Genomic DNA, 26,158 nt, shown 5'->3' on the forward strand with positions numbered 1-26,158 from the left:
AGAGTAGAGGAGTATGAAATGGAAATGGGATTGCAGGGGGGAAATGCATTACTAGAAGGCGTGGCTCTGCTTGGGAGTCAAGGCTATAATGAGGGTTGTGACTTGAACATGTAGATGAAGGGCCTCATTACTTGTGATTACACTCCTGGTCATCCATACAACATCAATTTTCACAAGATATGCATTTCTACAAAAATTATAACTTTCACCCCAAAAAATTTTTCTCATCTCCTCCGACACATTTCGTGAAAAAAAAGGCCATATACTCAAATTAATTTTGCAAATATGTGGCTTCTCATGTCCATATAGTGTTACGAACAATCACATCTTTGTGAATACATCTGGACACAAATGAAAGTAGCCATACTTGCTAATCACCTGGAGTTAGTGCAAGTTTTTTTTTTAAATTTCCGTTGATCTGTCAATTACACACTAATCAGCTTCCATTACAATTCTGTTTGCCACAACACTGCCTATCCTACTTATCCAATACAATGCGTAATGCTATGTCCAGCAATTAAATGGTTCATGCATATAATATCGGATTCAAAAACTTGCGCTATCAAATACATACTTATCTGTTTGTACATACATTTTCTCCTTAGTTCATGGTCCACTGAAAATGTTGTTCAATGACTGAACATTGCCTGTAAAATAAAATAAAGGGTTAATATATATCTACATACTCCAGACACTTCTTAGTGTTCAAAATGCTGAATTGCCTATCGCATGTAAAATAGAGGGATGTTTAGCAATGCCATTGATGACCTGGCTGTGGCCTCTGTATGAATGAGACTGCACAGGGGCACTCCCAGTAATTAATAACAGATTTGCACTAATAATTAAGCTTTACAGAGTATTTTACTGTGTTTTTGAGAACCTGTTGTCCGTCAGTTAATGTTACTCCATGGCCCATATGCAGTTAACATTTTCTCCCAGGTGATATTTTCATACCTCGTCAACAAAATACTTTTTAAACCTCCAGCAAGCAAGAAAGTACTCAAAATAATTTTGATAGTACTTTTTTGTCTATTTTTTGAAACATTTCAATTGCAGAGCGCTTAAAGGATATTATAATAAGAATATAATACATTTTCTCTGAGCAAAAAAAAAACTTAGGAGAAAAAATTTATTGCATATGGGCCCACATGTTTGATTAAATTCCAACACCAGCCATAGTTGTAAATGTACCCTGTGACAGTGTAGAAAGTGTAGTGTCTGAATTGTGTCAAATGAGACACCTGACAATCCATAAAGAGCTTCTCATGTAACGTGGCACAGCCTAGCTAAAGAGTTACCAACAGTTTCAGTGTGCATTATGCCATTATGCCATTCTGGCCCATATGCAGTTCACTTTTGCTCCTAGGTGATATTTTCACACCCTGTGGATAAAGTGTCTTTTAAACCCCCAGCAAGCAAGAAAGTACTCAAAATAAATTTGATAGTACTTTTCCACCCACTTTTTGATACTTTTTCAATTGCAAAGAGCCTAAAGGGTATTATAAAGAAAAGGATGAAAAAATATCTCCTAGGAGAAAATTCAGGAGAAAAAGTTAATTGCACTGTGGTACAACCTGTAGCTTGAGCTCAGCCAGACCAACAACACACAAAGCCCTAAAAGTCATTTATCTGAAACTGGCTAAACTCGAAACAGTACTCAGATATTACACCATTTACCAAATTGGACTGCTCGCTCTTCTAAAAAGTATTTACTCCACTTTGGATATATTTTTGGAAAGCAGAGAAGCTTGGCTTTCATCTGCACAATGTCCCACATTGGTGCAATGCACCATTCCTGAGTTAGCAGGTGTTGAATGAGCAGTGTCCACTGCACCTGGCTGCCAGCAGCACTAACCTGGCACACCCGGGTTTCCAGCCTGAAGCCCAGCAAGCAAAGTAAGTGGGGTAGGGTCCTAGTGTGCAATGTCCACTATCCAAGTGGACATAAAGTTAGAATAAAAAGATAAACAAGCGAAGCAAAGACGAAGCCCGAAGCCCAGCAAGTGGCCAAGGGGACAATGATTCCAGTAAAGTGGAGAATATCACTTTAAAAGGAGGGGGCACCTCTCATTCAACTCCCATGCTGTGGGGCATAGTGCAAAGGAAAGACAAGAATCTTGACTGTCCAAAAATATAATATATAGAAAATATCTTTTAAACAGAAGGCAGTCACATTCGGCAAATTGTTTAATAGGTAAGTACCCACAGAACACATACAAAGATAAAACAATCTGAGCTCCTTCATAGCTCCAAGAAAAAAGTTGTGCCAGAAGTGGAAACTATAAAGTGATTTTTTTTTAAAGTGGTATGAGCTCAACAGAAAACAAAAAAGACTGGTATAAAGTCACTGGAAGGTAACGTTCCGCTTCAAGGAAGTTATCGGATTGTCTTGTAATTACTGTAATTGAGGGGAGTAAACAAAGTAGAGAAGGTTCTATGCCTCCCCCTGGATAAAGCTTCTCGGCTATATTTACTCTCCAAATACAACTCAACACAATCTGACAATTTTGTCCATGGCAATGGCAATCTTATCAATTAGCTTCTGAGTGAATGTTAACCCTTCCACTAACTTAAAGGGAACCCAAGGTGATGTGGAGGCAGCCATATTTATTTCCTTTTAAACAATACCAGTTGCTTGGCAGTCCTCCGGATCCTGTGTCTCTAATACTTTTAGCCATAGACCCTGAACAAGCATGCAGCAGATCAGGTACTCTAACTTAGCTGGCTCAGGTTTTACTGGATTAGCCATATCCTTGTTCCGGGGTTTTGACTCAGACACTTCTTCTGCCAGAAAATCAAAAGGACTGCCAGACAACTGGCATTGTTTACAAGAAAATAAATATGGCAGCCTCCATATCCCTCTCAACTTGGGTTCCGTTTAAAACAGTCATATTCTTTTTCTTCTATTAATTTTATGCCGTGTTTAATGTTTTAGACCAGACATGAAATTTGGGGGTTTTATACCACTTTAACTCTTTCACAGATAATGAAGTGAAAAAACATTTAGGAGACAAGATACATAATTAGATTGTATGCGCTATTTATGTACACTCTTCCAGTTACCATAAGTCCGACTCAAAACGCTAGTGTTTTTGTTTTTTTGTAATATAGATGGAATAGTGTAAAGGCCCTTTTACACTGGAGAGTTGCGGTGCGGTACATTTACTGCACCACACCCCGAGGCAATGAAAGTCTATGGGGGAGTTTACACTCCCGATGTTAGGTACGTTGCGACGGAAGTTCCCTATCTAACACACTTCAATGCCTACATTACCGCGCGGCTCCTGCGGCCATCTGCGTCAGGTCGGAAGTCATGGAAGCCCATGGCGATACAAGGTTTTTTAAACCGTTGGCGGTGTGACGCACATGCGTGGAAGCGTATTTGTTACAATACGCTTCTGTGCACTTCTGTATACCTGAAACAGCGAACACATCACTTCCTGCTTGGATGCCAGATGGGGAATACCGCATAGTAGGCCTGTTTTTGGTGGTGAGGCTGCCACACTGTGCACGTCAATATTCAGTGTGAAGCCAGCCTGAGCCTTCAGGTTATGACTGTTAATATCATAACTGGTGACTAAGTCTTGTAGAAAAGATGCACCATAGACAACCATGCATAGGAGAGGTAGACTATAAAGTAATGCAGTATCCCAGAAGTCAGAAGAAGACACAACATTTACTCCATGCAAGAAAATATAGTAAGGTATGCTATATATAGACACATACAGACATTAAAGGAAACCAAAGCCATCGATATGTAAAGATTTGATACTAACTCAGGGCTTCCTCCAGCCCCATAAGCCCTCCGTTCAGCTTCGATCAGCCCCGGTCTTCTACGCAGAAAGCCACGACTGATTTGACTGAGCTTTTTACGGGGGCTGATTGCGGCTAAACGTCAGACCGCGGGAGGACGGCGAGGGACTGATTTCCTAATATCATTTCTCAAGTCTGACTATTCTTTTGCCTGCTGTTATATTATCTAATGTTCTGGTTTTGATCCTATGCTTGTTTGACTATTTTTTTTATATTATGATGTTCATATACATATGATTCTGTTTGGATATTTGTGTTGTAGATATTTAGTTAGTTAGTTAGTTAGTTAGTTAGTTAGTTAGTTAGTTAGGGTTGTTATTTTGGGATCTGTGGTGCATTGTGTGTTTCGGCTTTGTTGCTATTATAGCATTATTGTAAATAAACACATGTATTCCCCTTATAATTCATTGTTCTGACCTCAGTACCTCCTACAAAGTGATCTTCTGTTTCAGTTTAGTTATGATAACTATCTGCATGCACAGATTGTTACAGAGCTAAACTAGATTGTCTTCTAGGAATGACAAATGTAGTTGTGTCCTGCATAAATTTAGATTTCAACAGGGAGTGGAGAAAAAAGTGGGTTGGCACTATGGTGATGGCTGGAGTGCTTAGGTAGACTTATAGGTGCCCTTACATCAGCGTAGAAATGCGTGCTCTGGTGTATACAGGTTATACAGAATGGCAGGAGAGGGAATAAACAGGAGAAACCGGCACTGCAAAATGGCTGATGATTTAATCTTCAGTGTAGAAAAAGCACATACAAAAAGGTAAAAAAACATTGCTGGCTGGCACAGTGAAAGTTTGTCATTTGAAGATAGGGTACCTGGTGGTGCGGTGGGTGCTGGTGGTTTAAGCCTGACGGCCGTTTCGCGCACGTCTGCGCATCTACGGAGGTTGCAGCCTCCGTAGATGCGCAGACGTGCGCGAAACGGCCGTCAGGCTTAAACCACCAGCACCCACCGCACCACCAGGTACCCTATCTTCAAATGACAAACTTTCACTGTGCCAGCCAGCAATGTTTTTTTACCTTTTTGTATGTGCTTTTTCTACACTGAAGATTAAATCATCAGCCATTTTGCAGTGCCGGTTTCTCCTGTTTATTCCCTCTCCTGCCATAAATTTAGATTTCAGGTGACAGGCTTGATGGATGCTAGAAAGTAATCCATCAGCTTAAACCTTCTGTCAGTAAGTGCATGCATTCTCTGTATGAAACATGCTGTCAGTGAGTGAGTGCATGAATGCCCCATAGGTAATAATGACCATTAATCTGCCATTCAGAGTCAGTGAGCTCCATCTAAAATATGTCACTCCACTCCACACACTGGAAACAGCTTCTCTCAGACTGCATGACTGAAATAAAAACTTATTCTGTAGACAAGTAACTGTCTACCATTAGAGGGCAGCCTGGTACAGCACTATCTTCAAGGATCACTGAGACAAAAAGGTGTAATATTTCAAATACGTATGTATACATACAAATCAGATGTACACTGCAGTATATTTATACCACAGTAAAGTGCACTGTAAATTCCTTTTTCCTCATAAGCTGTCACTTACAGTAAGTATTACTGAGGTAATTATGTCATTTACAAGGCACTGTAATCTAGGACAAGTATATATCTTATATGCATGTGTACATATGTATTTTATAGAATTTTGTACTGGTCCTTTAAATTCAAAAAAAATATTTTTGTATGCATATTCCATTTTATGTTGTTAAAAATTACAATTTCAATTTTAGTCTGCAGACAACTATACCGGTAATTCCAGACATGTTAACCTCTTGAGTACCGCAGTGCTAAACCCCCCTAAAGACCAGGCTATTTTTTGTTAAATTGCCCACTGCAGCTTTAAGGCCACAACACAGCACACTAGTGATCCCCCCCCCCTTTCACCCCACCAACAGAGCTCTCTGTTGGTGGGGTCTGTTTGCCCCCCCAGTGTTTTTTTTTTATAAATATTTGTTTTTGTTTTTATTTTAATTTTAATTAAATTTACTTATTTATTTATATTGTTTCCTTCCCTCCCCGCAGCCATCCAATCACGGCGATCGGCTGTCATAGGCTTCAGTCGATCGCTCTCTTGTGCCCCAGGGGAACAAACGTTTCACATGGCTGTCCTCAGTACAGCGCTGCCTGCTGCAGATTGCAGCGCTGTACTTAGCAAAAAGACGCCGCTCGGAGACTGAAGGTGGGGCTGAGCTACGCCCTTCAAGCAGGAGATGCGCGCGCTGCCTGCGCGCAATCTCCTGCAGTAGTCGGCACCAGGACTTGACGCCAATTGGCGTTAGGCGGTCCGGGGCAAATAAGTACATTTTTTTCCAGAGTAAAATGAGCCATAAATTACTTTCCTTATATGTTGCTGTCACTTACAGTAGGTAGTAGAAATATGACAGAAGAGACAGGTTTTGGACTAGTTCATCTCTTCATAGGGGATTCTCAGGGATTTATTTATTTTCAAAAGCACTTAGTGAATGGCAGTTTCTCTGTCCAACTGCCAAAAAACTGTGTAGTCAGCAGGAAAGTTGGCCAGCATCATTGTTTAAATCCTTTTTAGGGAATATCTTTGTAAAGAATAAAAGCCTTACTGAGAATCCCCTATGAAGAAATGGACTGGTCCAAAACCTGTCACTTCTGTCAGATTTCTACTACCTACTGTAAGTGACAGCAACATAGGAGAAAAGTAATTTATGGCTCATTTTACTCTGGAAAAAATGTACTTCTTATTTGTTTATGTTTGCACATATCTTACACTTAAAAAATGTTCACCATCGTACCCCTTTAAATTATTTATTATTTATTACCTTGTAACTATAGCAACAGCACACTGGTAAACAACATTCAAAAATCTTTTCTTACAAGCCCTCATCTATTTATCTGTAGATACATCGAGTGGAGGCTTCTTTTCAGATCATCCCCCTCCTACCTGTGTACTTTCCCAACAATCAGAGATGAGAATGTAAAACATCAATTGACAGGCTATCATAATCACCTTTTGCCATTAACCCCCCTGGCGGTATGATTGCTGCGGCTGCGCGGCCGCCAGGGTTTTTTTTTAACCTTTTTTTTTTTTTTTTTAGCATGTAGCTAGCCTAGCGCTAGCTACATGCTTCCCCCCTCCCTGTGGCGTCCCCCCGTCACCTCCGATCGCAGCCGGCGCCGCTTGCCCATAAGGAAATCCCGTTCTGAACAGGATTTCCTTGAGGGCTTCCCCCGTCGCCATGGCGACGACCGGAGTCATCGACGTCGTGACGTCACACGGAGTCCTGATCCACCCCATAGTGCAGCCTGGCGGCGATTGGCCAGGCTGCGCAAGAGGTATGCGGGGGGGGGGGGCCCTGTTTAGCGGCGGGTAGCGGCGCATCTGCGGCGGTGATCGGACCAAACACGCAGCTAGCAAAGTGCTAGCTGTGTGTTTGAAAAAAAATTATGCAAATCGGCCCAGCAGGGCCTGAGCGGCACCCTCCGGCGGCTTACCCCGTGTCCAGCACGGGGTTACCGCTAAGGAGGTTAACAGTGTATGAGTCACGCAGGCTCAAATGAGCCTGAGCGGTTTCAGAAAACCTGATCTGCACACTCATTCTGGGTCAGTGATTTAGAAATTACCAATAGAGATACATGAGCAGCACAGAAATGCCTCAAATTATTTTCATTATGTACAAAAATGATACATATTACATACATGGCATTGTACAATGGCAAACAAAAGTTTAATTGGAGGTTCATCCCCAAAATGGGTATAATCATTGGCAAAGCACAAAAAACCATAGGAACAAGCTGTGAGTTATAGGTGCAAATCTGTTATTGATTACAGTACTAGACGTGGATAACTATACTTGGTATCTGCATTATCGGAGTATGGAAAAGACGGTAATATAAAATTGTACTTCTAATGAAGAATTCTTATTTTGAACACCAAGATGCATCGTATGTAGATATATATCATTTACCCAAATTCTATTTTGTTTTACAGGCATTTATAAAACTAACATTAGCGCATAATATTACAGTAGCACAAACAGGAAAACATAAGAATCGTACATCATACTTGAAGCTTTAACTTCTAAAATTAAAACAATAAACACATAACAAACCATTAAAAACATAATGTTTTGAAGATATTAATTAGTCATTGTCATCACATTAGCCAGTGGCCATTTTCTTGAGAAATAATATATATATATATATATATATATATATATATATATATATATATATATATATATATATATATATATATATATATATATATATATATATATATATAGTTGCATGCTAAGAACAGTTCAAATACTTTCTCCTTAGTGAAACTGTAATCTTAAGGTGGCCACTGATTATCCAATCTTTTTCATCCAATTTTACCAAATCTATGTAGAATAATGGTAAATTGATTGAATATATTGAATGGATAATTTAAGAAATTCCCTTATATTACTTAAAAATGGTAAAATTGGATGAAAAACATTGGATCATTAGTGGCCACCATTACATACCATAAAATTAAACACTGTACAGTACATACTGTAAATCATAAGATTACTTTTTGAAGTTTTCCATTTCTTATAGCAGGCTCCTCCAAAGTCCAGCCACATGCACCCTGCCAAGCCTTTTCTGGTGTCCCCCAAAGCTCTCTACAGTTGTGAATTCCATGTGGTCCACAGCCTGTAGCTGCTGTGCTGCATGCAGGGGCCATCATGTGTTGCCGCTCTGCCTCCCCCCCACAATCTTGGCACACCTATCCGTAGCCAGATTTGCCCATTCCTCTTTGCAGCACCTCTCAAGCTTCATCAGGTTGGATAGGAAGCGTCGGTGCACAGCCATTTTAAGATTTCTCCAGAGATGTTCAATCGGATTCAAGTCTGGGCCACTCAAGGACATCCACAGAGTTGTCTTGAAGCCACTCCTTTGATATCTTGCTGTGTGCTTAGGGAAGTTGCCCTGCTGAGTTCAAGAGCACTCTGAAGCAAGCTTTTATCCAGGATGTTTTTGTACATTGCTGCAATCATATTTCCCTTTATCCTCTCAGTTCCCAGTTCCTGCCACTAAAAAACATCCCCACAGCATGATGCTGCCACCACCATACTTCACTATAGGGATAGTATTGGCCTGGTGATAAGTGGTCCCCGGTTTCCCCCAAACCTGACACCTGCCATTCACACCAAAGAGTTCAATCAATGTCTCATCAGACCAGAAAATTTTGTTTCTCGTAGTCTGAGAGTCCTTCAGGTGCTTTTTGGCAAACTCCAGGTAGACAGTCATGTGCCTTTTACTAAGGAGTGGCTTCTGTCTGGCCACTCTACCATACAGGCCTGATTGGTGGATTGCTGCAGAGATGATTTTCCTTCTAGAAGGTCCTCCTCTCTCCACAGAGGACCTCTGGAGCTCTGACAAAGTGACCATTGGGTTTTTGGTCACCTCCCTGACTAGGGCCCTTCTCCCCGATTGCTCAGTTTAGATGGCCTGGGAAGAGTTCTGGTGGTTCTGAACTTCTTCCACTTACTGGTGATGGAGGCCACTGTGCTCATTTGGACCTTCAAAGCAGCAATTAAGCTGCAGAAACATCTCACGAATGATCAGTGGAAACAGGATGCACTTGAGCTCAATTTTGAGAGTTATGGCAAAGGCTGTGAATACTTATGTATGTGTGCTTTGAATTTTTGTAATTTTTATTATATTTGCAAAAATCTCAAGTAAATTTTTTTCACGTTGTCATTATGGGGCGTTGTGTGTAGAATTCCGAGAAAAAAATGAATTTAATCCATTCTGGGATAAAGCTGTAACATAAAGTATGGAAAAAGTGATGTGCTGTAAACACTATTAAAAAAATCTGAAATATGTGGTGAATAAGAAACTTTCAATTTTGTGACCTAATACAGGTTTGAGTTTTTTTTTATGAAATCTTGTGGTCTTTCCTCCTGCCCTTTCTTTACTGGAGGGGGCTAGAGGAAATATTGATTTCTTTTTTATTCCCGACAAATATAAACTGCACAAGAGCGAAGTTTAGTGCACATTCTGTACCCTGTGGAAGACAGGAGACAGTTGCTATGGGAACCTCATGCACTAACAGTAGAAATTCAAGGATGCTCCTGGAGCATCTTCATTCGACAACTTAACCATTTCCCTGCATGTATGGAGCAGTTAAAACTGATAGGATGGTTCAAGGAAGGCCTAATTTACTATTTCTTTTTGGTCATGACAACATAAGGAGGCTATTAGATATAGACACTACTGCCCATAGCATAATGACAACATAAAGAGGCTATTAGATATAGACGCAACTGCCTATAGTATAACGGTGAGGCTTCAGCTGTGTGATGACATTTGTAAGTTTCTTCTCATGCAAGGAAAAGGTACTAAAGTAAACTTACTTGCAGCCCATGGCAACCAGCTAGATCTCTGATCGGCTTATATAAGCAATAAGAATGCAATTTTTTTTTTTTTTTGCACCATTTCACACACGCTGGGACATCAAAATGGTTGCAAAGAAAATTAGAGCAAAAATGGACTAAATCCCAAGAGTAGTTTGGTTTAGCAATAAATAACTCATTAGTTGCTATGGGCAACCACTCTAATTTTTTTCCAGTATTCCTTGCATTTTCTTGTTAAATCTGACTCTATGGGCTTGATTCACAAACCAGTGCTAGCGATCGCGCAGGACTTTGCGCGCAGAAAAGACCGCGAGCGGCACTTCGCGTGCTAACTGTTCTTTCCAATACGTCCACTGGCTGACTGATCTTGTCATAAATGAGACTCCATGCAGAACTTACCTTCATGCCTTGGTTCTTCCCAACCTGTCTTTTCTGTTCTTCATCAGCCTTGTTCCCAATCAGAATTTTCTGCACTCCATCAGGTGCATACTGAAACGAATATACATGAAGTATAGTGAGTAACATATAATCTTACACAACTACATCATGTTTGATTACATAAGTATGATATACTTTAAAGTGACTCTAAAGGTGGCCACTAATGAACCAATCTTTTTCATCCAATTTTTTTCTATGAAATATAAGTGAATTGCCTACATTATCAATTCAATATATTCACTCAATTTACCCTTATACTACATAGAAATGGTAAGATTGGAAGAAAAAGATTGTATAGTTAGTGGCCACCATTAGTCAGTGAATGTTGAGACAATGGTCTTGAGAAAGCACTAGTCTAGGCGAAACGTTGACGACTTTCGGCCTACACTTTCTTATCAGTGCCTGTCTCTGCGAGACTGTGAATTTTGGCGCTGATGATTTGGACTGTGAATTACGGCTATAGCGGTGGTCAGTGACTAATTTGGGCGCTGGCTAATGCCGAGGCTCAAATTAAAGAAATACTGTAATAGAAAAAAGTGGCCCTGGGGGGTATGTTCCTCGGGAGGGGGCAGACTCAGGATCCTATCAATTGGGATCGGCTTTTTCCGCCTTAGCCCATTTTCCTTCCCCGCTGGAGCTGGGGAAGGCAAATATTGCAGGCGCTACTGCGCCTGCACCACAGCTTGACAAGTTCTTGGCTGTGGCTTCAGACGGCCCTGTGAGAAAACCATGGGACGGAGCAGGACGGGGAAAGCCTCGATAGCATCCAGAGGCCCTCTGAGATAAGTACCCCCCAGGGGCACTTTTTTTTGTTACAGTCGCTTAAAAAAAAAAAAACAACTAGGTAATTCTGCCACCAGTAATAGCCAGTGCCTGAATTACATTTCCCGTCTACAAGGCCTTTGACCAAGCGTAACCAAGCGTCCGTTGCCATCATCCTAGTGCCCCACCACCATCCACCTCAGTACCGATGTTAAAGGCACAGTGACACAAGCACATGCCGCTGTTTGTAACTGTACAACTAACTGGTTAAGCTGGATTTTGCTGCACTGATGCTACAATAAGCGGTCATTTTGCATTAGATGGTGCCCACATTCTGCTTCTGTGTATCAGATGTTCTGCCTTCCTTTTACCCACATGGCTGGAGCACACCAATGAGCCATTTCAGCAAAGAGAACGGAGACATCGCCTATGCACGGTGAGGTCGCTTCCAACCTCTATCTTGTTCTTCCTTTAAAGGGAATGTCTGAGTAAATTTTTTTTAAATCTACTTACCTGGGGCTTCCTCCAGCCCCTTGCAGCCAACATGTCCCACGCCGCAGCTCCGTTCTCAGCCGCCGGCCCGGGGTCCCCGCTGCTGCAGAGGACGACCTGTATTCATCCATAATAACTTGTATATAACTGTTCAGTACATAAGAAAAACTGTGGAAATTAAAAAAAACACCATCTACGCCTGCGCAGTTTACTCCGGACAACTTGAACTTGATTGACAGCGGTGCTCGCGCAGGCGCAGTAAAGGATGACCTCACGAGGTCAGCCTTTGCAGCGGAGGGAACCGGGAGCCAGCGGCTGAGAGCGGAGCTACGGCATGGGACATGTCGGCTGCAAAGGGCTGGAGTAAGCCCTGGGTTAAACATAGTGAGTGCCGCACTGACCACAGTTTTATCTTATGTATGGAACAGTTATACACAAGTTATTCTGGATGAATACAATTTAACAATCTACCACACACCATACTATTCTCGGTATAGTTGGTCTGAATTTTCCAGTATGTCCTATTTCAAAAAATTGGAAATTCGATCAGGATTTCTCGATCAAAAACAGAAAAAAAACCTTTCAATTTTTCGGTACAACCCATTGTTTTGATGGAATCGGGGTAAAATGGACCAGAAACAATGTAACATGTGTGGCCACCATAAGGATGGCATTATATCATACAATCTTGATGGTACAAATTTACCAAATCTGTATAGTATAAGGGCCAACAGATTGAAATAGTACAAGGAAGTGGTAAGACTGAACAACCTAAATTGTATGGCCAACCTAATTCCTCATACACACTGAGGGATTGCTGTTGTCTGGCAGGAATTGGGACTCGATTCCACGGATGACAGTGCATAGCCGATGCTGTACAGACGCGCCACTAGCCTTTAGGCTATTTCTTGAGATTTATAATGCCAAAACCTCGAGGTGCTTCTATGTACTTTACATAACCAATAGGCTGTGTTAGCTGCTAAGGATTCTCTATATCTATTAACACTGATGAGATTCTCCCTCTGTATTCTTTTGAATTTTCTTTCTGGCCTACCCACCTGCTGACCACTCTTAAAGGGAAGGTTCAGGGAGGGGGGAAAAAATAAAAATCCATATCCACTTACCTGGGGCTTCCTCCAGCCCGTGGCAGGCAGGAGGTGCCCTCGCCGCCGCTCCAGAGGCTCCCGGTCGTCTCCGGTGGCCGCCCCGACCTGGCCAGGCCGCCTGCCAGGTCGGGCTCTTCTGCGCTCCAACGACGGGCTCTTCTGCGTCCCACACGGGCGTGCTGACGTCAGAACTACTGCGCCTGCGCAGTACAGCCCGGAGGATGTCCGATGACGTCAGCGCGCCCCCATGAGACGCAGATTGGAGCGCAGAAGAGCCCGACCTGGCAGGCGGCCTGGCCAGGTCGGGTCGGCCACCGGAGACGACCGGGAGCCTCTGGAGCGGCGGCGAGGGCACCTCCTGCCTGCCACGGGCTGGAGGAAGCCCCAGGTAAGTGGATATGGATTTTTATTTTTCCCCCCTCCCTGAACCTTCCCTTTAAAGGATACCTGAGGTGAGAGGTATATGGAGGCTGCCATATTTATTTCATTTTAAACAATACCAGTTGCCTGGCTGGCAGTCCTTCTGACCCTGTGTCTCTAATACATTTAGCCATATACCCAGAACAGGCATGCAGCAAATCAGGGACTCTGACTCAGGTTTTATTGGATTAGCCATATGCTTGTTCCAGAGCTTTGACTCAGACACTACTTATGCCAGAACATCAACAGGGCTTCCAGGCAACTGGCATTGTTTACAAGGAAATAAATATGGCAGCCTCCATATACCTCTCACCTCGGGTAGCCTTTAAATAGGGAGGCTCTATTTGGCTACTGAGGCTTCTTGTTGGACATTGATGTGGGCAGGAAACAGAGGAAGTCAGGAGTGGCAAGTCCATAAGCTGAGCAGCACTGTATTTGAAAGATCCTGTATTGCCAGCACAATAGTTTATATTGTATAGGAAGAATATTTGAGCAACTTGTGATGCCTGAATACTAGCTCTCCTTTCAGTGAATGCAAGTCAACGGTGTTGACAGATTTGTGCTAATGTTTGATCCAGGAGCAGATCTAGAAATCAAACTGACCTACATAAGACACAAAGGTTTCCTCCTGCGCATACATTTTCATGGCTTTGCTCACCTAGTGCTGTCTGTCTAGGAGCTGCCTTGCTATCCCCTACACCAGGGGAGAAGAGAATGAAGAGCTGCTATATTCTGAGGTGATAGCAATGATTCTTCCTCTAGCACAGGAGAGTTAAAACTCAAATACAAAGTGGGCCGAAATTGAACGCTGGGACCAAGTCGCAGGCCAGCCTCAGTGTCTAGTGGTCACCATCCACCTTTATAAAATTGCCTCCTGTTTAATGGCTCCGTCACCTATACAGTTCCCTGGTGTCTAATTTACCTTCCTCCCCTATACAGTATCCTGGTGTTAAAGGGAACCTAAACTGAGAAGGATGTGGATTTTCCTTTTAAAATAATACCAGTTGCCTGACTCTCCTGCTCATCCTGTGTCTCTAATACTTTAAGCCACAGCCCCTGAACAAGCATGCAGATCAGGTGCTCCGACTGAAGTCAGACTGGTTTAGCTGCATGCTTGTTTCAGGTGTGTGATACAGCCACTATTGCAGCCAAAGAGATCAGCAGGCTGCCAGGCAACTGGTATTGTTTAAAAGGAAACATTCATATCCCTGTCAGTTAAGGTTCCCTTTAAGTGATTCTCCCTCCCCTATACCATCCCCTGGTGTTTAGTGGTCCTCTCCTCCCCTATACAATTTCCTGGTGTCTAGAGCTTTCCCCTCCCTCCACCATGTGGCTTCCCTGGTGATCTAGGACTTCACCTCCAGTATAGCTTTCCTGGTGGTCTAAAGTGGGCCAAACATAATGCAAAGTGGGGAAACCACTTGGGGGTCAAATGTGACGGCTCCGAGGGCCAGATTTGGCCCCCGGGCCGGAGTTTGACTTGTATGCTCTAGCAGTATGAAAAGGGTGTAGGAAAACTGGAAGCAGGAAGTGGGGGCTCAGCCCCTCTGTATAATGGGAGGTGCATTCTGAAATCTCAGTAAAAAATTAACCATAATTGTATATTAACCCCCTGGCTGTCTGATTTCTTCCAGATTTTAGGGCCTACATTTTTTTGCACGCTTTCAGACCCTAAAACCTGGAAAAAAAAAAAATCACACAGCAGCAGCCCCAGCACTTTTTACTCACCTCCCTGGGATGCAGCGCTGCAGTTCTCCCTCCGTACTCCAGGTTGCGCTGTAACCCTGTAGTGAGATCACCGTCTGTCGTCATGACGACAAATGGCGATCTCACCCGAGGGATGCAGAGACTTAGAGGACAGGAAGGAGAAAGGCTGCTGGCGACTGGATCCCCTGGGAGGTGAAAGAAAATGTGTGCTGCACGCTATGCTCTGCACAGTGTTACCAGCGGGTACCACGAGTCACGCTCGGGGTTACTGCTCCTGGCTCCCCCCCCCCCACCCCCCCACCCCCCTTCCCCGAGCCTGACTCGCAATAACCACCAAGGAGGTTAACTAAATCAGCCAGTTAGGTTTATTTTATCATGTTTAACATCTAGTTTCAAGAACAAAACATTTCAAGGCTTGTGGAGATGAAAGCATGCATATCGTACATATTTTACTATAAACATACCTCATCTACATCACTGGCCCACTTCATTATATGCTGGTAAGAGCGTTCACTTGTAATGTCATACACTAGAAATATTCCCTAGGAGAAAATACAAAAACATGCAGTTAAGAGATGAGATATCAAGGATCAGGAATTAAATGCTGAGTCTAGCAGGGTTCACGTCGTAATTTAAATGTGAAAACATCTGTATATTACCCATATATATTCCTGTAAAACTGCACTTTTATTGAAAATGTCTTTCGCATACATCAGTATTATACAAGATTTTTTGAAATGTAATATTATTAAACTTAAAGGAAATTTCTGAGAAAAAAAAAAATCAGATTTACTTACCTGGGACTTCTTCTGGCTCCTGAAAGCCTTTGTGTCCCTCGCCGAGGTCTGCTCCAAGCGAGTCTCCCAGGGTCCCCTCCATAGCAGGGTCAACACAGACAGGTCTGCGGCCTCCACACATGCGTGTAGGTCTGCGCCTGCGCAGAATGCTCACAGCCACGGACATGAGCAGAGGGTGGCTGCTACAGAGGGGACCATGGGAGACCGTCTGGGAGCGGAGCTGCAGCAAGGGACACAGAGGCTTCCAGGGGTTCGAGGAAGCCCTAGGTAAGTTAACAACTGTATGACAAATTACTAAGGGCCCTGACACACAAAAGAGCGTTTTATTTCTTTATTTTTTTTAAATGCCTCAACTGAAGTACATTAAAATTGCAGTAAAATTGTGGAAAAATCGCCATGATCGCGATTTTTGAAAAATCGCAATTGCAGCAATTTAAATGTAAGTAAATGGTGACGCTTTTAAAAAAATGAAAACGACCCTAGGCAGAATCGCATATGCGTTTTACACTATGTGCTATGGAAAACGCATATGCGATACTGCCTAGTGTGTTCCTACCCTTTAGTGCGTTTCCCATGCGTTTCCTGTGCATTTTCTTTTTGCAATTTTGTTCCCCACGTGCGTTTTTCTTGAGTTTTGCATGCGTTTAAATGCGTTTGCAGTTCGCATATATAAATTGCATACGTGTTTTATATGCTTTTTGTATGTTTTTTTTATTTGTTTAATGCAAATCACTTGGAAGTCAACAGGAAGCATAAATACATAATCAAACTTGTTTTTTCATTTAAAAAAAACGCACACGAAACGCATACAAAATGCATAAAAAAATGCAATACCTCTGCGTCACCGTTGGCTTTCATTATGTTCGTTTTAGATGCGTTTTGGTAAAATATGCAGCAAGACCAGCGTAAAAAAGCACATTGCAGAACACAAACATATGCATTTTTTCATGCGGCCCATTGACTTGCATTATGTGCATTTTTGCTGCGTTTTCCGAAACGCTAGCGTTTCTGCCTAGGGTGTTTCTACCCTTAGGGCCCGTTCAGATCACAAATGCGGATGGCCATGCGTGCGGAACGCGTGCGGACCGCAACGCGTACGAACGCATGGCCATCTGCGTTTGTGTGCGTTGCGTGGCTGATCCCATCACTAAAAAGTGAATGGGACAGCCACGCGTTTTAGCAAAATCTGTGTGCAGCATGCGTTCCCGGACAGCACAGGTCCGGAACGCATGCAGTGTGAACATCAGACATTGCACTCTATGCAATGTCTGATGTCGTGCGTATCGGCCACCTGCACGCGTTTCCAAAACGTGGCTGGAAACGCGTGCAGTGTGAACGGGCCCTAAGTTATCCATGTGGTAATAGGCTTTTCACAAAATGTTTGGTCAAATCAGCTGTTTTCTGCTCTACTGAATGCGGTAATGCTTAGTGAATTGAAGCCAAAGTGAGAATATTTTATATTTTAATTAAATAAACACATAAAAATGTTTAAAGTATGTTGTTATAACTTAATGCCATAATCTTCATTTAATTTTCAATTATTTTGTCTTCCTAATTTTTTCTGTTCTGTGTATATCACACTCGGCACTTGGTGCTTGGGAGGGTGTGCCACGGCATTTACACAATTACGCAATGGGTATGTAGTAATTTGCATCACATGTTTAGATCACTTCAGTACACGATGTTGCAACAATTGCATGCATTTTTTGCACCAGTACCAGCTTGAACGTGGTGCATGGACAGAGTGGTAGACGGTACCGAAGTGGGTACTTCACAGCCACTTGCTGACCTGCCCCCGTATCCAGACAAACACGTGACCAGGCATCTTTGAAAGGTGAAAAGGCCGTAGTGCCCGGTCTGTCTTCCCCTTGCACCCACCACTGATTGCCTACTCTTGTTATGAAAGCAATTTGTAACACCCTTGTTTTATGATCCACTGTATCAAGACTGTGTCTGCACTTTGTAGTTCTTGGCACGTGTTGAATATTTCTTCTATTCTACATCTGGATTTTTTTTAATCTTAATTGCACACCTCCCACCCACCATGCCACTCGCCTGTGACATAGTGACCAAGAGCCCAGACATTATCATATCTGAATTTCTCACCAAGGCTTTCCATTGGTCCATTGATCTGGACCAATGGGATTCCGCAGCTGCAAATTTATGTACGACCTGGTAAGAAATTTGAATTTTCATGTTTGAATTTTTTTTTTGTATTTCTTTTCATTTTAGTATCCAACACAATTAAGGATAAGTAAAGAATTCTCTGAACATGTAAATCTCCCCTGACCAGTTAGGTGGAAGCTGAGCCAGCAAATGAAAACCACAAACTGTTTACCAATCTGCCACACTAATCCTCCTCACAATTATATGCTAATTTGTATGCTAACATTAAAATCCCTACATGACCTAGGCCCCGGATACCTGGCTCACACCTCAAACAACCTCAGATCAAACTAAACACCTTTGCAGCCAGAGCCTTCTGTCATGCTGCCCCTTGCTTTTGGAATGCCTTGCCACACCCAATCAACACAGCTCTAACCCTGGAAAAAAAATTAAATCAAAAAGCCACTAATTTAATCTGGCATTTATGATCCCGTAACTTTTCCCCAGTAACACATCATTATATACTGATCTGAGGACAAGGTGCACATTTGGTTCTATGGGAGAAATGGATTTTTCCTTTTAAAATAATACCAGTTCCCGGACTCTCCTGCTGATCCTGTGTCTCTAATACTTTTAGCCACCACCCCTGAACAAGCATGCAAATAAGGTGCTCTGACTGAAGTCAGACTGAACAAGCTGCATGCTTGTTTCCGGTGTGTGATTCAGACACTACTGCAACCAAAGAAACCAGCAGGACTGCCAAGCAACTGGTATTGTTTAAAAGAAAACATCCATATCACGCTCAGTTTAGGTTCCCTTTAAACAATATTCTGTTCTCACACCAAACATGTATGGCCACTGAGAAAAGATGTGACTCTTGGCTGCCTGTTTGATGTGCACGATGTAGAATTTCATACCTCGTAAATGAACCACAGAGAGCGTTACACGTAAAGCAAGCACGATTCCCAAGAAACAACAAGACGCACTGATGAGATGTTTGTCATGGCTCTGTCCTCCAGGCACCTTACAGCAAAGGCCTGATGCCCCCAATTATTGGTTTACCAGCAGCGGCGCAGAGGATGCTATCTGGGACAGAGCACATCATTAGTAAGACTGTTCCGCTGAAGGTTGCTGCAGGCCAGTCACTGTACTGAAATGTGCCATGTTCAGCTGCTGCTTGTTAATAATTGAATGGATATTTCACTTTCCCTCTGCAGCATGATTCCTTCAGATGAAGAATGTAGATCTACATTTTACCACTATCATCATTATTCAATTACAAAGCTCAAAAGTATTATAAAGTGTTGCAGAGGGGGCAATGTGATTGTTATGGTACAGGAGCATTTCATTAAACCTTTGGCACACAATTTATTTAGAGACTTGGAAGTGTTCCGGGCCAATTTATTTTAGCACATTATTTTATTTCTAATTTCTTTCTTTGCTTTCTACTAAATAGTACTGCTGTAATCTCGCTAATATTATAAATGCAAGTTTGGATGTTTGTTACTCAATCACGCAACAATGGCTGAATGGATTTGTATGAAATTTGGCGCACACATAGTACACTCTGGAATAACATATAGGATACTTTTTATCCCCATAACCAAAAAGTGGGCGGAGACAAATACAAATTTCACTGGGAAAATGTAAACTGCAGCCATTCTTACACAGTTAATGGTAGGGTTCTCAAAGTTTGCACAGTTGGTCACTGGCTGACTGTGATTCATATTCAGAAAAGTGGGTGGAGCCTACAAAATCCAATCAAAATTCACCTATTGATTTTCAAGGGGAATATTTAGTTGCTGCCATTCTTGCATTGTTAATGGCACAAGCCTCACACCTGGTACAGTTGGTCATTAGGTGACTGGGGTTTAAATTCAGAAAAGGGGTGGAGCCACAAACAGCCAATCAGATTATTTTTCATTTCAATGCAAATTATTGATGCCAAAGACAGCAAAGCTCACACCCCAATCACCCCAAAATGCAGGCAACCGTGCGCTGCGATTCAGTGGTGAATCGCAGCGCATGTATGGAGACATCAGACAGTGCAAACTATGCACTCTCTGATGTCCCTGCAATCTCATTTCCATAAGTGCAGCTGAGCGCGCATATATGGAAATGAAGCCTAAAGATGGCCACCTTCTTTCTTAGTCATATTAATTCATGCTGTGTGCAGCAAAATGGAAGTTTACGACCAGCCTGCAGTATTTATTTATTTATTGTATTTATAAAGCGCCAACATATTACACAGCGCTGAGTATCAACTGGTTACTGTTCCCATAGCTGCTAAGAAAAGTAATTTGAGCTTACTAACAGTTTCGTATATACTGGACTGGCTACAAATTTCACTGCAAAGGTACCTTTAATAACATTTGCAAATACAAATAAAGGTAGAAAATTGTGAGGAGTGTACACTTTAATAACATTTATGTGTAAGTACACTTGTGTAGCAGCAATTTATATTTATGGTAATTTTATAGCATATTGTTCAAATTTATAACATAACAGGAATAACTATAACCATCTACAGTGCTGCCCATAGTTATTCATACCCCTAGCAAATTTTGACTTAAAGTTACTTTTATTCAACCAGCAAGTAATTGTTTGACGGGAAATGACATAGGTGTCTCCCAAAAGATAATAAGACGATGTACAAGAGGCATTATTGAGGAAAAATTACTTTTCTCATGTTTTATTTACATTTAAACAAAAAGTGTCCAGTCCAAAATTATTCATACCCTTCACAAACTGTCACAGTCTGTGGGAAAATCCAAAGTTCTATATCATTCCAAATAGTACTAGCTGTTCTAAAGCATCCTAATTACCCTGATTAATTTTGAACAGCTGTTTTAATCAATTAAACGGGTGAAAAACAGCAGCTCTCTGCAGTTGGTTTGTGGACAGTCATGGCTAAGACAAAGGAGCTCAGTGAGGACCTGTGGCTGCGCATTGTGGCTGCTCACAAGTCAGGAAAGGGCTACAAGGCCATTTCTAAATGTTTTTTAAGTTCCAGTGGCTACAGTGCAGTGACTACAGTTCCGCACTGTGAAAAATCTCAGAGCACTTGGTTGGAAGCCAAAAGTGACACCTGTGCTGGCCAGGAGGATAGTGAGAGAGGTGAAAAAGAATCCAAGGATCACCACCAAAGCCATCTTGGTGAATCTGGGCTCTGCTGGTGGCAATGTCTCAAGGCAGACAATCGAACGGACATTGCACACTGCTGGGTTCCACGGATGCAGGCCAAGGAGAACGCCACTTCTCCAGAGAAGGCACACAAAAGCTCGCTTGGCCTTTCAAATGCTCATCTGGACAAAGAAGGAGACTTCTGGTCTTCTGCATTATGGTCAGATGAAACAAAAATTGAATTGTTAAGTCACAATGATGTTTTCATCATTTGGTGTAAAAAAAGGAGAAGCCTTCAACCCAAAGAACACCATCCCCACTGTCAAACATGGTGGTGGGAATCTAATGCTTTGGGCGTGTTTTTCAGCCAATGGACCAGGGACCGTAATCACAGTAAACAGCACCATGAAAAAAGAGCAAAACATGAGGATTCTCAATGACAACATCAGGCAAACTGCAGAAAAACTTAGCCTTGGGCACCAGTGGACATTTCAGCATGACAATGACCCAGAACACACAGCTAAAGTGATGAAGAAATAATTAGCATACAAAAACATTAACGCTTTGGAGTGGCCCAGCCAGATTCCTGACTTGAATCCAATTGAGAATCTGTGGAGGGAGATAATGATCAGGGTGATGGCAAGTAGAACCTGCAACCTGAAAGATTTGGAAATCATTGCTAAAGATGAATGGGCATACATGCCTGTGGAGACATGCAAAAAGCTGGTCTGTAATTATAGGAAGCGTTTGATTGCTGTAATAGCCAATAAAGGCTTTTCGATTGATTATTGAGAAGGGTATGAATAATTTTGGACTGGACACTTTTTGCTCAAAAGTAAATAAAAGCTGAGAAATGTTTTTTTCCCACAATAACGCCTCTTGTACATCGTCTTATTATCTTTTGGGAGACACATGTGTCATTTCCTGTCAAAAAATGACTTGCTGGTTGAATAAAAGTAACTTGAAGTCAAAATTTGCCAGGGGTATAAATAATTATGGGCAGCTCTGTATATATATAAAATTGCATGAGTGCGCATGCCATCACTCGAAAATGCCTTGATATTAAACAGATCCCTTACTACCTTGGATATTATGTTATGGAGGTCTCAAGTCCCCCTGCACACCTGGACGGAACCACAAACAGCCAATCAGATTTCACCCATTCAAGTCAGTAGAAAAAATGTAAAAGGCTGTCATTCTCACAGTGATAAAGCCAGAGTCCCCAAACTTGGTCACTTCCTGGCTGGGGTTCCAAATTCAGGGAAAATGGGTGGAAATAAAACAGCCAATCAAATTTCAGCCGTTCATTTTAAATGGGATAATGTAAACTGAAGCCATTCTTACACTGTTAGTAACAGGGTTTTCAAACTTGGCACACTTAGTTACTAGGTGACTGGGATTAATATTCAGTAAAGTGTGTGGAGCCTGCAACAGCCAATCAACATTCACCTATTTATTTTCAAGGGGAATAATTTAACTGCTGTCATTCTTATACTGTTAATGGCAATGGTCTCAAACTTTGCACAGTTGGTCACTGGGTGACTAGGACTAATATTCAGAAAAGTGGGTGGAGCCTACAACAGACAATCAAAATTCACCCATAGATTTTCAAGGGGAATGTTTAAATTGCTGCCATTTTTACACTGTTAATGGCAGAGGCCTCAAACCTGGTACAGTCAGTCACTGGGTGAATGAGGTTCAAATTCAGAAAAGAGGCAGAGCCACAAACAGCTAACCAAATTGGTTTAATTTCAATGGGAAAATGTAAATTACTGATGCCAGTGACACCAAACTTCACAAACTTGATCATTTAGTGACTGTGTGTCAAGGCTAAAAAAAAGTAAGTGGAGACAACAACAACAACATTCATACCCGGACAACACCAGGTCTTCAGCTAGTTTATAAGATGGCTTCAAGAACACAAATGCTCAGCAAGGCTGTAGAGTAGTGAGAAAATAATATACTGGTTCAGCAAGTTACAGAAAATTAAGCATGTTTACAGGCATCTCCTAAGCTTTTTTTTTAAAGATCCACAACAATAGATTTTTAACCAGTTCCCCTCCTACAGGGTGAGTATCTACATCCCTGAAAACTCCCCAGTGTTAAATACTATTCTCCCTCTGAGTTGTAGCAACTCTGAGAGAGATGGAATTTGGGGTCTGGCTATCGCTGGGCCCCCAAAATACTCTTATGTGCCCTGAACTGATTTGTCCCTGATCCCATATAACAATGTATAAATAAAAAAAAAGAGCCAAAGTGATGGCATTAGAAAAACAATACATACAGTATTACCTTAGGGTTTAGGGATGTCTAAATATTTATGTTTACGTCATTTATTGTCACCATACATTGTACTAGGGACACCATTTAAGTGTTGTAATAACCAGGACAAATGGGTAAATAAAATGTGTGGGTTTTATCTGCAGTAGCATGTTTTATTTTAAATGGTTGAAAACTGAGAAATAATGAAATATATCCATTTTTTCTTCTTCTTATTCCCTGGAAAGGGACTTCGAGGAGTAGTTAAAAACTAAATCGAAACTTACCTGGGGCTTTCTCCAGCCCACCGTAAGTCGGGAGGTCCCCCCACGTCCTCTTGGCTCCTCTCCCGGTCCCTCAGCAGATATCACGACTGTTGACACCGGGGCCGAGTGTCGGGCTGACACTTCCTGAACGTCGACATCACGCGGCCGGAGTGATGGCAACGAGCGTCATCGTTCAGGAAGTGTCAGCCCGACACTCGGCCCCGGTGGCGCCGGTCGTGATTTCTGCGGAGGGAACGGGAGAGGAGCCAAGAGGACGCCAGGGGACCTCCCGACCTACGGTGGGCTGGAGAAAGCCCCAGGTAACTTCGGATTTTGTTTTTAATTACTCCTTGGAGTACCTTTAAAAGGTATTCAAAATAAAACAATTCTAAGCAAAAAGTACCACCCAAAGACAGCCTAATGTGTAGATCATTTAGGTGTGATAAGTAGCGATAAAGCTATTGCCAAATTAATAGAAGCAGCACTGACGTAAAAATGTCTCTGGGTTTTAAAAGAATATACCAGTTGCCTGGCTATCCTGCTGATCTTCTGCCTCTAATAAATGTATGCATAGACCCTGAACAAGTATCTAGCAGATCAGGTGTTTCTGACATTTTTGTTAAATCTGACAAGATTAGCTGCATGCTTGTTTCTGGTGTAATTCAGACATTACTGCAGCTAAATATACCAGCAAGTCTGCCAGGCAACTGTTGTCCCTGTTGGTAAAATGCAAAGCCTTACTGAACCAGCCCTTAGCTCGGTGGCCAACCTCAGCTCTGTTGCCACCCCCCTCAGCTTAGTGGCCATTCAGGGTGAGGTTTCAGACTCACTGACTGACTGATTTACGGGTGAGTCAAAGCTGACTTAGACCCAGAACTTCCTCTCTGCTCTAAAAGATAAACAGCATGATAACCTTTATGGAAAAACATTACTTAGTTGCAGCCCACAGAACTCCTACTGAGATTCTGCAGAGTGGTTACTTCCTGGTTTCATAGGAGCACAGAAACAGTTAACCCACAGTGTTTAAGTATAGCCTGTCTGAACGGCACACCTCAGCACAGATCAGACAAAGATGATAGCTCAAATTACATTAGCTCATTACTTCCAGATAAGGGAGCACTAGATAGCTATTATTTCTAAATACACATGGTGGGTTTCTCTGTGTTTCCCTTCTCTCCTGTAGAAGAGTTTAGGTCCGCTTTATATGATTTTTCATTAATACTAAACTTGGAACACTGCACATTTATTGCTTAGCACGCTACAGGTTCTCTTAAGCTAACATATATGCGAACAGGAAGAAATCTTAATAATAAAAACATGGAAAATTGTACCTGTGCCCGTCTGTAGTACTGCTTGGTAATTGTCTGATACCTCTCTTGCCCAGCCGTGTCCCTAAGAAGAACAAAATGTTTATTGGTTAATAGATCAAATGACAGACATATTCAATAACGGCTACTGAAGCGTGTAATACGGTCATAATTATGTCAGCTCCTCTAATACCAGCCAAGATCACACTGTGGTTATTCAGACACACTGACACTAAGCTACGCAGGCTTTATAGGCTGGATGTCTTGACACAAGCAATGCGTACGCATAAAGATTGATTTTTCATTTCGCTGTTCTGTCTAGAAAAGCACTTGAGAACAGATGAGAATCAGCTTTCCTCTAGATGTATTTATTGCACGGCAAGCATGCCCTGTGCTGCCAGCAAATTGCTAATTGTACATTCTGCACGCATACGAACGCTCGCCATGACCGCCAGCCGTCTACCGACGCTGTCTGTCTGCTGGAGAAGTACGCAAATGCAACGTACTGAATGTAACCAACTGCGGGAAATGACAGAAATAACAATGAATAAGTCAGCTTGCAAGGATAAGACAACCTGAAATTGTAATATAAATATTTCCAGATCAGATTGACTTCTCAAGCAAACAGCAAGCACACATATATATAGCATCAGGCAATCCCCACCTGTGCCAGATACCGGGGGCTTTACCATGATAGGATTTCTCACATTAACTTTACCAATGGAGTGTATACTGATGTAGCAGACAGTTATAATAAAACATATTGGTTTACATATGTATCAATAAAGTCCTGTACTAAAAAATATGTGGCACTAGAGGGGGAGAGTGGGCCTGACCTGGCACTGGAGCAGGACAGTAGGCCAGACCTGGCACTGGAGCAGGAGAGTGAGCCTGTGCTAGCACTGGAACAGAAGAGTGGGCCTGACGTGGCAATGGAGCAGGATAGAGGGCCTGACCTGGCACTGGAGCAGGAGAGTGGGCCTGACCTGTACTGGAGCAGGAGAGTGAGCCTGTCTTGGCACTAGAGGGGGAGAGTGGGCCTGACCTGGCACTGGAGCAGGAGAGTGGGCCTGACCTGGCACTAGAGCAGGAGAGTGGGCCGGTCCTGGCACGAGAGGGGGAGAGTGGGCCTGGCCTGGCACTGGAGCAGGAGAGTGGGCCTGACCTGGCTATGGAGCAGGAGAGTGGGCCTGTC

General features: G+C 42.4%; 1 protein-coding gene across 1 annotated transcript in view; it reads right to left on the reverse strand.

The window, feature by feature from the left end:
- The window catches only part of RAB15 (RAB15, member RAS oncogene family), a 113,273-nt gene that overhangs the window by 33,364 nt on the left and 53,751 nt on the right, over positions 1–26,158 (reverse strand). Inside the window, exons 3-5 of the mRNA XM_068254041.1 lie at positions 24,988–25,048; positions 15,570–15,647; positions 10,580–10,669 (exon numbers count right to left, since the gene is read on the reverse strand). Of these exons, the coding sequence (XP_068110142.1) occupies positions 10,580–10,669; positions 15,570–15,647; positions 24,988–25,048 (229 nt within the window). The remainder of the gene's footprint in view (positions 1–10,579; positions 10,670–15,569; positions 15,648–24,987; positions 25,049–26,158) is intronic.

This window comes from Hyperolius riggenbachi, chromosome 9 (assembly GCF_040937935.1).
Source record: "Hyperolius riggenbachi isolate aHypRig1 chromosome 9, aHypRig1.pri, whole genome shotgun sequence".
NCBI classification, from domain to species: domain Eukaryota; kingdom Metazoa; phylum Chordata; class Amphibia; order Anura; family Hyperoliidae; genus Hyperolius; species Hyperolius riggenbachi.